The 16,817-nt window shown below is 37.4% G+C and overlaps 1 protein-coding gene across 1 annotated transcript in view; it reads left to right on the plus strand.

Moving 5' to 3' along the window:
- PIEZO2 (piezo type mechanosensitive ion channel component 2) overlaps nt 1-16,817 on the plus strand; it is a gene marked incomplete at both ends in the record, with an annotated part of 288,576 nt that overhangs the window by 97,023 nt on the left and 174,736 nt on the right. The window contains one exon of the mRNA XM_082284749.1: nt 5,868-5,993. Within this exon, the coding sequence (XP_082140875.1) occupies nt 5,868-5,993 (126 nt within the window). The remainder of the gene's footprint in view (nt 1-5,867; nt 5,994-16,817) is intronic.

The raw sequence follows: 16,817 nt of genomic DNA on the forward strand, positions 1-16,817 counted from the left end.
ACACTGAGAGCTCTTCAGTCCCTATTCACACGCTCAAAGATGTGCATGTGTTTAAGTGCTTTCTAGGACATGGCTAAATTGCTTTGTGCCTTCCAAATGTAACCCTGTAGTCATCTGGAAGTCTCAGCTGAGTTTAGAGCTCATAATTGAATCATTTTTTCATCTTCCGTGGTCATCAGGAGGTGTCTGGCTGATGACCTGAGGTGACATGAGGTGTTAAGTGTCAATTAGTGTACAATAGTAGCCGTGAATTCAGGAAAGGGAACTGGCCCACATTCTTCAGTGATGCTGACTGCCCATAGTGAAATACTAAGTTTTCCTGTCAAATGGAGGATAGATATATCAGTGCTTATTTCATTCTTACAAACTTTTCTCCATGTGTAAATGTAAATGTGTCCATCTGTGTTTTACACGTGTGGATAAAGTGGCTGGTGTTCATGCTGGACTCAGTGATGACATTTTCCTCATGATTGTCTGGAACCAACTGTATTTTTATTGCCTCTGAACCTTTGGCAGAAACCAACTTCAAATCAGAACTCTTTTCTTGCATTTGTGTCAATAAGTTAGTTATGGTATCTTGAGGCACTTAAACCAGATTTGGCCAAGGGTGGGATTTCTTTTACATGGGAAATTATGGTGCTTTTTTTTTTTTTTTTTTTGTCACACATCATGTGACTCTAAAGCTTCCAGATTTTTCCAAAGGACATGTATAGTGAATTAAATGTTTTCTTAACTTCCCACCCCCAGCTGCCCCACTCTACAGGAAAGATGATGTTGACAGATTCCTATTTGGAACCATGGAGCAGGAGATGTAGGTCTCTGGACCCTGGTTCCAGCTAGGTTCTGAGGTGATGCTAGGTTTCCTGATGGAAAGTCAAAAAGTTAAGATTTTCAGTTTCTAGCTGAAACAAATTCTTTGGGACTGAGCCTGTGTGTGCTGCAGAAGTTTGTTGCAACCAAGCCTTTTCCCCAGAGCTCTTTAGTTTTATGTTTGTCACTTACTGAATGGCTGCAATAGAGTGTCTTTATTAAGTGAAGTGTCACTAGTTCAGGAGGTAAATGCACATTAATATTTATCACTCACTGTATGCTATCAGAGATTACATGAAAAAGGGCTTTTTCTTTGGTATTTCATCTACTGTGATCTGAATAAAAAGTGTTGTGTAAAAAAACTTTCAAGAAGAAATTGAGAGCTGTTCAGGAAGAATTAAGAGTGTTTCAACAGTTTGGAGTACAATATATGGCTAAAGAGATGTTAGAAATATCCAACAAACTTCAGAAAATGCAAAACTAAGGTTACATTTAAAAAAAATCCCTGCACAAATTAATAAAAACTTCAAATAAGAGACCCAAACACTTAAATCTACTGTTTAGGTGAAGCCATGCAGCATATGTATGATTGTGATGATGGAATTATGCTGTTGGAATAGTAAACAGTCTTAAATTAATTTTTTAAATCCATGTTTTTTCTCCTCTATTCTCCCTTTCCTGATATCATCACAGCATGCAAATGGATACTGACCCTTTGAACTTATCACCTTTGCATAGAGATGCATAGCACTACTTATTAAAAAAAATCAAGATAAATTGTTAGCAGTATTATTAACTTCCTTAGAGATTCAAACAGTTCTTTGTCATGCCCCATAAATAGATATGAGGAAAAGAAAGCAGTGTGGAATGAAAATGCACCTTTCAAGCAGCTGCAATATAATATGATGTCATATTACATCATATATCAACCATATCATATAATCTGTGTAAGGTTCATGGTCATGTAAGAGCTAATATATGTGATCTTAAAGCAGGTCTCCATGAAAATTGGCCATTCAGTTATTCCATGTCCCATTAGCACATCCTTGTGGTAGAAGCTCTGAGGAAGTTACAGGTGTACAAAAAATTCTGACATAATCTTGCTGTTTTAGGGCAAAGGATAGCAAAAAAGATCAGAGGACTACCTGTCCAGACTTGAATGTACAAGAATTTTTCGTTGTTGTTGGAAACAATGTGGGTAGCAATCTCCAGCTTTGTGTACAATCATGGTGTCAAGAGTTGCATGTGTGCATTGGAGGCAGCAGTCCAATTAGAACACATTCAAATAGTTGTACTGAGGTTACGTGCCTGTGGCTGGGGGGGACATGCCTTTACTAATCCAGCTCTTGGCTGGATTACCTTTGAAAAATAAGAAATGGATTCCTCTTCCACATGTGAAAAGCTTTTGGCCCTCTTGAGTCCAGTTTAATGTTGCATCTGGGCTGAAGAGAAAGAGGGTAATGAAGCCTTCACATCCTGTCTGGCTTCCTGCAGGCTTGATCAGAGGGGAGAAAAGCCCTTTGCCAGGAACTTTCTGGAGGGATAAAGAGGCTGGAGCAATCTCTCCATGTGCTTCTGAGACATGCTGGGTACATTTGCAGAGATACATGCCAGGTTTTGGTCCCACTGGGTACCATTAGAAATGACTCCTGAAAGTGACACCTGAAAGCAAGCCCACTTTTCCCTGTCCTTCAGGCCAGTTCTGAGACAAATGTTCTATCTCCTTTTTATCCTCCATAGTTTTCAGAAGTTGTTGGTGAAATCAGAACCCAGTGCTCCAGCTTCAAACCAAGGTGTTTTGCCATGAGATTTTTCCTTTTTTAGTCTTGATGGACATACAGAAGCCTATACATCTAAGGCAGAAATGAAAGAATTGATATGTGAATTCTGGTGTTGGCTGGAGCAATGTTCTCTTGCACATCTGTTCTGTCCACACAGCTTTGTGAACAATATATGTCTCCTTCTCTGTGGGATCTTCAGCTTCCATTCATATCCCCAAGGACTTTCACATTAGGGCAACTGAGCAGTTAGGGTATGTTCTAGAAAAGTAATTGTAACACTGTGAGTGAATTAGAATTTTAAAAAAATTAAAGAAGGATGGAAAAAAAAATCTTTCTTCCTCATTGGAAAAAGCTCTGTTTTACTTCAGCTGTCTCTTTTCTCACCATCTCAGTTCTGTAAGCATATGGTTAATTTTTGCTTTGTGTCATTTAGAACCAAGTTTCCAGTAGAAAGAGAAAAATGTAAGTAAAAACATAGTTAAGTGGGTTTACCCAATCTCCACTATAAATTGAAACTCATCCCTTATCCAAATCTGTCACTTCTTCTTCCTTAGCATAAATTACATATTCAGTAATTCACTGATTTTAGCACTCCCATTTCTCTCAAGTTGTTGATGTAGCTCCAGAACTTTTGAAATCCAGGTCATAATATTTCTTACTTTTCTCCAAATACTTCTAGTTTCTAGTTTCTGCTGGCACAGATCAATGTGGTGCAAGCAAAAGGCTACTGCTCAGTAGAATCTGATGGTGGTCCTGTCGCACTTGTGGCCATGAAGGGAGTAGCCCTTTTGGAATGCTGTAACCTGCTCTGAACATACCTAGCTGCCTTCCAGCTGTGTGTTCCCGCTGCCGTATTTACCAGTACACTGAGAGACTATTTATTATCCTGAGTGTTAATAGTCCTTGAAATTTTTTCCTACCTTTTTCCAGGAGATCTTTTTTCAACATTTCAGCATTTGAAGAAATATATTTTTGGCATTTTCTACAATTCTTAAAAGGAGGACAATTTTAAAAGGGCTTTTTAAAAGAATAGTTTGTTCAATTTAAATGCAAAGATTTTTGTTTTCAAACTTCAAGAAGTGAAGTCTAAAACTGAGATATATTTTGGACTGATATGGCAGTGGAAATACTGAAAGATAGACTCAGCAGTTTGAGAATTGAATGTTCATTGGCTAATTGTATTGCATTTTTTTCTCCTTTGGATGCTGACTCGGACAATTCTACCAGAAAATCCCCTTCCATATGAAAAAATTTGTTGCTTGATATCTATTGAATTGTTAACTCCCAAGCACTGAGAAGAGTTTGTGACTTAGAACTTCATAAATCATCAGACTGTCTTTGAAATCTGTACATTTTGATACACTGTTTAAGTCCACAAAATTTGTATTGTCAAACTGTTTGTCTCCAGCTTTGAGACAGGTTATTTTTTAGTTATATTTAGTTATATTCTGAACGTGCGGCGGCGCTCACAATACCATGAGCACAGGATCAATGAACAAGTGAGCCATCAAATACTGAAGCTTGCAAAAAATTGTAAAATGCAGCAGTCCTTGGACTATTTTACATAAGACATCACACCTAACAAATTATTTAATAATGTGTAGCTTATCATATGTTGCTTCTTCTAAAGCTTTTGAAAATATTACCTATTCCATTGTTTCTGCTTTTATAGTGCTTAGAAGTTGTTGTCCAAAGCCAGGACACCAGGCCACTTTTTGTTCTTCTGCAGAAGAAGAACAAGAAGTGGCCCAAATATTTTAATATCCAGTCTTTTTGATGTAACGCTCCTTCACCCAGGTCATCTCCTTTCTGCGTGAACTCCGTTGACAAGGGAATAGATCATACAAAGCATGTATCTAGTGAATGTATCTTCCTTTTAAGATTGCAGAAAACTTATACAGGGGCTCATTCTTAAAATTTTAATGCTTTTTTTTTAATTGTTTACTGTATTTAAAAAAAGAAAAGGGAAGTTTATTACAGACATTTGGTATTCAAAATTTGCAGTCAAGATAGTGTTATTGTGACAAAAATTTGGAGTCTGATGGAGGGAGATAGTCTATTACTTTCTAAAATTGTTGAATCATGCTTATCTCATTCTTTGCTTTATAAACTACTATTTAGGCCATTGATGACATGCTTGAACTATAATATCTAAAATAAAAATCTGGCTTATTGTCTAGATATAGAATGTGAACCATCATCTTTCTAGTAGTTGTTCGTAACAGGTGCTTGCAGGATAAGTATGGACAAAACAAGCTGCACATAGAGTGAACATTTCTCAGGTATACTCTGCTAGTTCTGTCCTCCAAAGCTTTGGCTTTTTTTACAGACTTGAATAAGAATTTCAGCAGTGCTGTTTTTTAATCTGTAAATTAAAAACCCACCCTCAAATGCATGAAGCAGATGGTATAAAATCTAGGTATAAAATGTTTTGGAAGTAGAACTTTTACTGCAGATAGGTCAGGTAGGGTGATGTTTAATGTTGTATTTTATCAGCAATTCAATTTTGTCTTGAAGATGCATATTTCCTGAAATACTGATGGTTTACTTTATTTATTCATACCTTGCAAGTTTGTCTGCCTATGATTAAGCTGAGTGTTTCCTAGAGGATTTATAAGGCATTTCTAAGTCTTCATCAAACATTTTCTATTGGCTTTTGAATAGACATCCAGTAAATCACAGAGGGACTATGACCAAATGTGTCTGGCACAGGGTTCTTCAGTGTATACTGAAAATTATTTTTAAAACTTCTGAAGGAGGAGAAAGAGTACAGTCAGTACAAAGCAAAGCATTCATTGAAAGTATGTCTGTACTCCTGAGCCAAACTGAGGTTTGTATGTTGTTATGCTTCCTCCCATGTAATATTTTTGTAAAGAGTAATAAGATTAACAGGCTTTTATTTTCTCAAAAGAAGAAGTATCATTCATATTTTGTCTATATACCAGGTAATGTGTTGGTAAGCATTGTGATATCATTATTATTGATGTAAAATTGCTCTCTGGAGACTTAAAAAACTTTTTTCTTTAATTAAAAAAAAAAAAAAAAGGAAAAATTGGCAATAGCAGTCATTGTGATTTGTGATTAAAGAGTACTCAAACAAACTATACTTAAAGTGTGATTTTTGCTATAACATCAACCATAGGGGACAATCATGATTTATGTGGTACTGACTGGTAGAAATATCCTTGGTCAGGATATTTTATGGTTTTATACTGAAAATCTTTAAGCAGTGTTTGGAAATTCACCAAGTATATGTATGTATATTTTGTCTTTTAGGGCATACAGGACGATTGTTAAAATCTCTGTGTTTCACCAGTCTGTCATTTCTGCTGCTGCACATCATCTTTCAGATTACAATAAACAGTCTTGAAGCTGGAAAAACTATTGAACCTGGTTTTAACTGTGAGTAAAAAATTTAAGTTTTTATTAGCATTTTAAATGACCAAATGCCTCAGTGGTTTGAAAGGTGAAGGGTTGATAAGAAGGCATTTAGCTTTGTGCTCGCTCCTGTGGGTTTGCAGCTTGCTCTTGTTCTCTTGCTTTTTACCTTTAGAATTACTATTAGTAAGGCAGGAAGACTAGAAAGGTTTAAGAAACAAGAGAAATGTATATATAACTATTATATATATTTATTTTAAACTATTTTGTTCCCACCAGAGATGCATTTTCTTTGAGTTTACCACTGACTATTGTTTGTCTTCATCTTTTAGGCTTCCTCAAAATTACCTCAGAACCTTAGGAAACTACACATTTGTGTCATTAGATCATAATTCAGTGGATTAAGAGTAAAATGAGATAAAGTAACAAACCTCCTTCTGTCTATGTATTATGCATCTCTCTGGAATAAACCTCTTTAGTTTGTCATTTAATTTAACTTTAAATATTGATTCCAAAACTTATTTTTCTAAACAGTATTTGTCTCTTTCTTGCCTGTGTTTATGGGAGGAAGGATTTTTAATTTTTCATTTATGTGTAAGCTCTTCTTAAAATATATTACATGACATTTTGTATCTTCCTCTCTCAGGAAATGTTGTTCAATAATTCAGAAAGCAAACATTTTTATTGTGCAGAAGTTAATTAAAATATCTATCCAGTGATTTAGATATGTAACCTCCAGGTAGAAACTATTTGTATTTGTCTTACCGTGCTTACATTTAACATTTAAACCTGTCAGCTTACCTTTGATAAATGCCCATTTAATTTATCACAATGTATGCTGCTGCCACTTGAGTAAACAGCTGTACTACAATTCAACACAAGAAGCCTTATGTGAAGTAAAGGATTTGACTTAAAGTAACAAAATCCTAAGGAAACTTGAAGTGAGCATTACCATTTCTCCTTTAACTTAAACAATTTCCTAAAGTAAAAAGCATGACTGTGTTCATAAAATACCAGTTTTACCTGGAATATCTTGGGCTTTGTTAGTTCAAATCAGGCCTTCAGACTCTAAAAATATCCTTTCTTTTTTTTTTTTCAAAAATGTGTATCATTCACTGAGTGAGCTGGATTAGTTGTTTTCCTATATGTGTTTAACATTCTTATGACTACAAGGACTACAATTTTTACTTAGATTGGAGTAACTGCATAATCTAGACACCATTTATATGAGTAGGGAATTCCAAGACAGAGATGCACCCACTGACTTTTTCCTCCTTTTATGGTAGTAACTGGGGTCTGCAGGGGAATTAAAATAATTATTTCATCCTGAAGAGTCCACCCTTCGAGGTGAAATGTGCCATTTTTGACTGTTTATTCACAGATGTTGAGTGTAACAGCTCCTCTTCCAGCTGCCATTAGTAACAATCTCCTTACTTGGGGCCTCACAGGGCAGTGGGTATAGCTGTAGGAGTGCATTAAATGTTATTAGATTGCTCTCTGATACCAAGGCCACTTGACATGACATTCCCACACTCACCATTAAACTCTTTTTGCCTCCTGAGTGCAAAGGGTGGTTTGAAGTTGCCTGTTGGGAATGCTATTTGTCCCAGAGGAACACCCAAACTGTCCCCATGTTGTTCAGGAGAGAAGCTGGTTGACCAAAGTTGTTCCAAGAGTTTTTAAACTGTTTAGCAACATGAAATATTCAGTTGCTGAATTTCAAAGCCTGAATATGTTTGCAGAGTAAACTGGCACCATTTAGTTTACTGCTATGGCTTCAGTCAGTGAGATCCAGGTGAAGCTAATAAAAAGGGGAATCTGGTGCTGGCATTATGGATGCCGGACCTCCAAGGTGCTGAAGGAGAACTTAAAAGACTGTTGTGAATGTAGGGGCTAGAAAAGGCCAAAGCATTTGCTAGATCAGGGAATAAGGTCAACTATTGTCATTTAATGGCACCAGAACTTAGATGGTACTGTGTGGGTGAGGAGAAGACAGAATCCCTGCTCCAGAAAGCACCTTGGTAGTACTTCTGCTTGTAACAGTTTGGTGCCACAACCCCACTGCATCTCCCATTCCCCAGCCATATGAAGAGTGCTGTACAAAACTGACTGCAGCTGTGGGCTAAGCTGTAGCTGGAGAAATGACAGCACTTTGTCCATGGCATCTGCACAGTGTTATGATCTGCATTTTAGACTTGCTGCTAATGTTTATCCAACTCTTTTTGCTCAATAAGAAGTTCAGAAGTGTAGACTGGAAGACTGATGTGTTCTCTTTCTCTATCCAGACCCAAATCCACTATTAATAAAACATTTTTTTACAGCTACAGTCTTTTCTGATGCTTATCATAAGGAAATTTTTCTTCCATTAGTCAAAATATCCTGTCTTCATCCTTCAGCCTGATGTGGAAATGAAGAAAAACTTTCCATTAGTCTTTATGGTCACCCATTTTGTATTTGAAGGCTGCAGTCATATTTTTCATATGTACTCTTTTCTCTCATTCTCTTCTATTTACACAACCTCGGCCCCTTCAAACTTTTTTCATGCATAACATTTTCTAGAAAGGAGATTCTTATTGTTGTTGGTCAACTTCTGTTTTCTCCAAGTGTTTCAGGTGTTTCTTGAAGCTCAGTTTCCAAAGCTAGACACTATTTCAGATGAGAATTTAGTAGCATATACTGAAATGTAGCAATTACCCACGTGTCTGCAAGTCATACTCCGTATTTGTGAATTACTGTATGGTACTTTTTGCAATGGTCTCACACACTTTATCTGTGATTCACTGAAACCCACAAATCCTTTTCTTCAAAACAGACCATTTTTTTCAATCCCATATTTATATGGGTGAATATTATTACAGTATAGTGCAAGTTTATGTTTGCCCATTTTTTTCCCCAGAATAGTTTTATTTATCAAGATTGTTCTGTCTCTGTGTTTGCTAGTGGCATTCTTATAGGGTCCTTCTGCAAGTACACCTTTAAAGGGTTTTGGATAAATAAATTTTTGGGTTTTCCTTTAGATTTAATATTTGCTTTGATTTTGCTGGAATTGTAGTATGTCCCCAAGTTTAAGTAAATTAAACCATAAAGGGAGCTAGTGGACGTTTTGACAGGACACCTCTTAATTATCTACCAAAGGTCTTGGGAGTCTGGGGAGGTCCTTGCTCACTGGAAACCAGACACTGTTATTCCAATTTACAAAAAGGCCATGAGGGAAGACCCAGGAATTCACAGACCTGTTATTCTAACCTCAGTTCCTGAAAAAAATGTATTAGAAAGATTATACTAGGTACTACTGAAAGGCATTTAAAATACAATGCAATCATCAGACACAGTCAACACAGGTTCACAGAGGGCAACTCCTGTTTACCAAATTTGATATCCTTCTATGGTAAAGTCATCTGCCCATTGGATGAAGGGACGGTGGTGGATGTATTTTTCCGAGATTTTAGTAAGGCTTTTGATACTGTTCTCCTGGAGAAATTGTCCAGTTGGGTTCAAGATGGGCTTGGTTGATGAGCTGGCTGAAGGGCAGGGCTCAAAGGGAAGGGTTGTGGTGAATGAGGCCAAAGGACCCTCAGGCCTCAATTCTAAAGCCAGTCCTGTTCAATGTATTTATCACCCATCTGGATGCAGGAGTTGAATGCACCATTAGCAAGTTTGATACCAACAATAATGAAAGTGGGAGGTGTTGTCTGGGACAAGATGCGTTGCAGAGGCCTTTGTGTAGTTAATCTAACTCCTGGCAATTTCAGAAATAGGTGAGGGGGAGGATACCTTTGTCTTCAAATTGTGTAGGTTAGTTTGTCTCAGTATTTTCAAATGACAAATTTCTGAATCAAAAGATCATTTTCCGGTTTTAGTTTTTGTTTTCACACTTCTGTATTAAAGCCTCTGATAATATTTTCATTTTGGTAACAGATACACTTGAAAAATGTTTAAATTAGAGTTGTGATACAGACTATCACCTCTTAAACCTTGTGCAGTTATAGTCCCATTTTGGAAGTGGAGAACAACCATCCCTTTATCTTTTGTATCTAGAAGCTGTTTCATTTGGGCCATCTGCAAACACAAACCAACCATGTAGAATTTCAGGTTCATTTGAAAATATTCTGCTATTATCGTGGACTTATGTAATTCAAAATCAGCTAATAGTTAGTGTTTAGGATAATTCCTGGCATGTTTAACTTCTTTGGTTTGTTACCTTTTCATCTCCTTCCTCCTTTAGAGTTCATATACCTTCTCTTTTAGGATGGCTACAAAATGCTACATCATTCTCTAAGTTGTATTGGTGCTTTGATAGAAGTGTTTAAAAGTATTTGGCCAGAGAAAGCTCTTGTTTCTTGAGGGCCTTGTGAGTGTTGCCTAGCATGAATAAAATTTTGCTGTTAGTAGTCTTTATTTTGCTTAATGAAAGATTTCTGGTTAGCCACAACCTCAGTGTGTTGAACTAACATTGAATACCTCCCAGATAGTTTCTTTTTTAAATCAGAGTTTATATACAATGGAAAAGAATAGATACAGAGAGGTTGAGCTGGGCAAATCTTAAGCCATGAGGAGCTATGTAATCAGTCTTGTTTCACTGATGATATCTCCATAAAATAGAGAATCTGGTTTCGAAATGTAGCAATATTCATGCAGTAATAGAATTTCGTTATTGAGTTTGTATTTCTGATGGGATAAAATTCTGATTATTAGATTAGGTAACATCTCTTGAGTATAAAATCCGTGAGACAGGCAATTGAAGATTAGATCACTAGGAAATAGTTGCATTCTCCACTATGCACAGTATAGTTCTTTCCTAGGACTAGTTTTAAACATCTTTAAAAATGGCAAAAACCACCAACAGGAATGTTTTCCACAATGTTAATTTTAAACTTTTCTTCCAATAAATTAGTGCACTTATTCCTCATTATAATACTCTGTAAGTATACACTCTGTATCTTCTTGTGTTTAGTCAGCCTTTAGAATAAGTCTGGTTTCTTTCTCATTATAGTGATGATCATCATTTCTTATTTTGTGCTCCTCTATCATCTTTTGGTCTTGACTTCTGTGAATGATTCTGTGAATGAATCTACTGAAATGCTTATTCTTCCAGTACAGTATTTTTGTTCATGAGAAATGCAACTTAGAATACTTCAACTACTCACTAATTGAGTTTGTAGTGAATGTTTGTTAGAATATCAAAAAGAGCATTTAAGGTATTTCTGGATATTTTTCTTATACATCACATAAATGAACCAATGGAATTGAAGTAGATACCTTGAAATCCTTCTACAGACTTTCTACAAATCTTTACATTTGTTTATGGTGCCTACTTTGAGTGATTTATTTACAAAATGGTTATGTGTAGAAAAAGGCAGAAGAGATTTAAAGCACCCAGTTGCCTAGATAGCTTCTCTGTTAGATCATGGGAACTAAAATCAGATAACTCTCTGTCCCTAGTATGCCATGGTGAATGTCAAACAAATGCATGCCACCATTGTGGAATCATAATAACTTTCTACTTTAGATAAATTTTGAAATGATTTCTTGGCTTAAAAGACCATCCTGTGTTTGCATTACTACCAGCATGTCCCTGAAGCATTTGGTTATATTAGGAAGCAGCAATACTCAGTACAAATAAATTATGTTTCACCATTTATTGAAAGCTCAGGCTCAGAACTGCAGCTGACCTTTCATAGGAATGAATAATTACTCTTTCCTATATACCTGGTGAGATTTCATGTCTTTTATACCCTCCTGACTATGCTTTTAAGGTTGTGCTAATTTTGTAAAGTACTGCTTTGGTAAAGGTTGTTGTTTATTGTTGGATTAATTAACTCAATGGAAATAAAGATGCTGGTTTTATTTATAAAGAGAAAAAAGTTTAAAAGATTCCATACAGAATTTCATATTTCTATTTCAAAGGTAGCTGGTAGATGCATGCCAGTCTTTTAAATACCAACTCCTGCCTGGAGTCTGAGTGTATCTCATGGCCCCTTGTTGGCTGTTTTGACCCATCATTTCCTGGGTGACTGCCTTGAAAACACATATTTTGAAATGATTGGAAATTTGAAATACTGTTTTATGAAAAAAAAAATCCCAATAATTTCCTGACTGTTAGTTGTCTTGATAACTTGATTATTTTAGTTTCAAAAATACTGCTTCTTATGAAATGAAATTAATCTAAATGGCATTAAGAAAAATTAGTTTATTGTAAGAAGCTTCTGAGCAGACATCATGGCAAAGTAAGCATTTCAATACTGTAAAAGTCACTATGTCCTCTCCAATGGTTCTGCTTACCAAAATCAAAGCTAACAGTAACCTTCATTAAGAATGCTCAAGCACTTGCACCCCAGGCAAAACAGCTCATTCTTCCCCAATGAATACATTTGCCAGGCAAATACTCAAGGTGCTTTCCAAACAACTGGTTTAGCTGCACATTTATGAGATCTTCAGTCACCTCAGTTGTATGTGCCTCATACTCTTTGCTTACTGAAATCTATATTTCAACATTTTTCCATTAAAAGTGGGCATTGTCTTGCAGGACAGCTACATTTTAGTAATATTTTTGTGTGTCAGCTCAAAGATTACAATCTTGGCCAAAATCTGAGCAAAAAATAATGCCTTTAAACATCTAAGAAACTGTTCAAATAATCAGATTGTACTCGTGTGGTTTCTGTACAAGCGGCAAGAGAAGAAGGTTCAGAAATTAACTCGTATTTCAGGAACAACTGTGGAATATCCAGTATAGCAACATTTTTATAGGATGAAACAACCAGCAGTAGCACTGCAGAAGAATCTGAAATAGATATCCTTTCATTGAGAGGATATATATTTTAAACTCAACATTGTCTAAGCCTGTGATGTCTGTTACAGAAAATATAGTACAAATTTTGTCTAGACCTTTAGCTAGACAAGTTCCAGAGTGGTGAGTGGTGCCTCAGTGGGAAAAACAAATTTTACACCAGCATTTTAATAGAAGAAATTATACAGATTCTGCATGCTGTCCAGCAAGGCTGATAATACTAAATTCCATAATAGAAAAGTCTATTTTTAATGGAATTTAGATGCCTACATATTTTTGAAGTCCTGAACTACAGTCGTTATTAATTGCTAAATCAGTACAGACAGCCAGTTACCTGGAAGGACTATTTGTTCAGGTTTTATGAGATATCAGTGTTGTGACTTAACCCCAGATGGCAACTAAGTACCACACAGCTGCTTCCTCCCCCTACCTCCTAGTGGGATGGGGAGGAGAATCAGGAAAGAAAGTAGGAAAAAGCTCAAAGCTTATGGGTTGAGGTAAGAACTGTTTAATAATTTAAAGTAAGTAAACTACTACTACTGCTGCTTTTACTACTTTTACTGAAAAAAAGCAAAAACAAAAATAATGTAACAAAAAGAATTGCTCATCACCTGCTGACCAGTGCTCAGCCTGTCCCCGAGCAGCAGACAGTGCCTTCCAGCCAACTCCCCAGTGTATATACTGGGCAGGACATTCTAGGGTATGGAATATCCCTGTGGTCAGCTCGGGTCAGCTGTTCTGGCCATGCTCCCTCCCAGCTTCTTGTGGATCTCCTCATTGGCAGAGCATGAGACACTGAAAGGTCCTTGATTTAGGGTAAGCACTACTTAGCAACTACCAAAACATCAGTGTGTTATCAACATTATTCTCATAATAAACCCAAAACACAGCACTGTACCAACTATTAGGAAGGAAATTAACTCTATCCCAGCAAAACTAAGACAGTCAGTTACTTCTTGTGTTTTGGCTTTGTGGTATGTCCTCACCAAACTGTGTGAAGCTTCATTGCTTATATTACTAGCAGGGTACTAAAGCCTCACCACATGAGAAGCTGAAAATGTTTCCAGAATGCTGGTTAATAGAGTTTTATAAAAATCAAAGCTAACTGTGAAAAATTCTTTATTAAAAGTCAATATATGGATATTGTCCTTCTTATCCAAAGCAGTTAAGACTGTCTCTTGGTGATACCTACATCTACCCAGTGCCATGTGGATTGAAAAAAAACCCTTCTTTGACTTAGCTTATAAATTCCTCTAAGAAGAAGCTTTTCCTCTTATGTTGTTTGTACCCCACAACCTGCAACAAGAGTTGGCTGGGTGGCTGGGGGCTTATGGGGATACCACAGTTTACAGAATAAGGAGAATAGGAGTTCTTCAGAGCTTCCCTGTCAGCCACTATGCCTGCAGAATAATGAGCTAAAAAGCAGTGAATGGCCATTTGTCCTGATCTCCACTGAGAGACAGGAAATTCAGCAGAGATTAGTACAAGTGGTGCATACACGGATTGTTGTACTAAATCACATGGGAAGTACCTCTGAAAACCTAAGAAGTGAAGAAAGGCAGGAGACATGACTTTAAGGAAATAATAGTTCCTATCACAGTCTGGTTTCATCATGTACTGTTTCTTGCATAGGTGATGTGCAGTGTCTGAGTCGAGAAATATGTAAGAAAGAACTTCTCTGTGGAGTCATGAAGTGCTTAGCTATAAAAAAACTGCAGTGAGATCCAGATGCGGTGGCAAAAATACAGTCATTATATTGGGTCCTAGAAAGGTGTGTGATTGTACAGTATTACCAATGGCCATTTCTGACTGTCACTTCAATGTTTCCAAGAGTCAAGAATGTTTAACATGTGGAATACAACCTTTGAGAAACTTTTAATTAGTCAAAGGTGTTAGCATGCCTTTTTTGTCTCAACAGAAACTTGCAACAATAGCTTATTCTACACATGAAAGTTAATTTTCTTTAATTCAGTGCACATTGGATGTCAACATTTCTCCAACACTTTCTGTGTGGCTTTATGTAGCCAGAAAATTTATGACTGGGGAAACAGAAGCTTCTGTAATTGCTTCTTAGGCAGGTATGATAATTTCCTTAATATGCTTCATTTCCTGCTCAGTGTTAGTGCTTAGCAGTTTGGGAAGTTGGTGTTCATTGTACTTATGGACTCTTTATTTCTGGACTCACAAGCTGCCATGTGAAAGCTGAGCAGTATTTTAGAGTCACTTTGAGGCATGATACATAACTCCTTTGTATAATGTGTGTGATTCTGCTGTAATAATGTTGGCTTACTCGCTTGCATTTCACCGTTCAAGAGAACCTGAAGTAGGAGGTGATCCTTCTCACTGCCACTCACAGTTTGTGCTTTTGACAGTCAGAATTGCACTGGAGAAAAGACTTGGGAAACTGCTGGGTGGCCCATGGGACTGTACAGCTTCTTTCTGAAGCTGGTGGACTTTGGAATGTATTCCCAAGGAAGCGCCCAGTGTACCTGCTGACACTGTGATGCAAACTGGGACAGTTCTCTTTTTAGCGTCCTGGTTTTAGCTAGGATGACTGCAGGGTAGTAGAATAAAAGTGTGACCATTACTGTCAGCTTGTTTTAGGGCTGTTTGTAGGAGAGCTAGAGCAGCTGGTATTTGTCTCCCTCTGTTCTCTTGAAGAAGCAGAAGTAGCAAACACAAGGAAGAAATCAAGGCCAGCTGTGAAGAAGGCACTCAATAAAACTTGAATAGACGAGAAGAGAGCAGAACATATGTGTGAAGGAAATAAAAGCAGAAGAGAGTAACTGTTGATTTATACTCGGGGTTAGTGCTGTTAGTATATTAAGAAGGAAATGTGCAGAGGAGCCTTCTACATTTTTGTAAGTAGCCACTGGCTTGCTTGTCCCCTGTATGTTTAACCTTTGTATGAAAAGCTTATCAGACAGTGTACATTGCCAACTGCTTTTAAGTTCCAAGTTACTACAAAACCTGTTTTCTATATTGTGAAAAGTTCTTGGAGACCAGGAAAATCAGAAACAGGCTGCTCAGACAGTGAAAAATCTTGTCTATGGGGTCAGACCCTTACTCTGACCCCAGGTTATCATGGCTCATTGGCAATGTTTGGCTGTAGCAGAATGGGGTATGTAAGGACAGCACTACAGAGCTTTAGCAACCAGCATCTCTGGGCTGGTGTAGGGACCATGTTGAAATGTTCCCTTGTTGATCATTCAAATCACTGTAACATAAATATTTTACTGGGGAGTCTTACTGTAGAATTACTATTCGGGAGTAGGAAACTATATATTTGTGTGTTGGACGCTGTTTAGACAAATACTTTCCACTGAGAATAAATATTTCACTTTATTTCTGAGGATCTGTCTCTTCTGTTTGGCTGTTTACATCATTATGGATTGCTCTTCATCATGTAATTGTGTTGAGTGTTTTTAGAAAACCTGATTAATTAGTGTCATGCTGTGAACCTTTGCATGTGTTTGTACCCACATTGCAATTGGGAGGAGTTGGTCCCTGGGTCAGAGCCCTTGGGCTTGATCCTTCTGCACCTCTTGGTGATTCATGGCATCAGCATGACCTCTGTCTCAGCTGGGAGGCAAACAGCAAATCTGAATTGAGATGATGACGGCTGCTCACTGCAGCCAGTCTGCCACGGTTGGACCACTGGTTGGCCATCTCAGCTGCAAGGACAGGTGAGGTATTGTGTCTGGGGGTGGCAGCTCTGGTGGGCCATCCCCAGCAGTGCACCACCCCAGTGGGTGGGCTTCCCTGGGCAGTATGGGCTGGAGGCTGCTCTGGACGAAAACAAGGTCTTGAGTTGAGGTTAACCTTGAACTGAAAGGGCTGAGTTTAGTGAGCCGCTCATGGAAGCTGTGATGTAAAATAAATCCCCTGTAAAACAAAGCAGAAAGCGTCGCTTACATGAATACGGCTTGGAGCCATCAGGAAAAAAAAGTTTTCTTCATGGGGTTGGACTTGAAATGCTTTGGTGGGCTCTCCTGCATCACTGTTTTAGAACATAGGCATAATCTTGGGTCAAATACAATCAGAACTTGCGTGCTTTCAGT

Source organism: Coloeus monedula (assembly GCF_965178545.1).
Source record: "Coloeus monedula genome assembly, chromosome: 1".
Classification (NCBI taxonomy): Eukaryota; Metazoa; Chordata; class Aves; order Passeriformes; family Corvidae; genus Coloeus; species Coloeus monedula.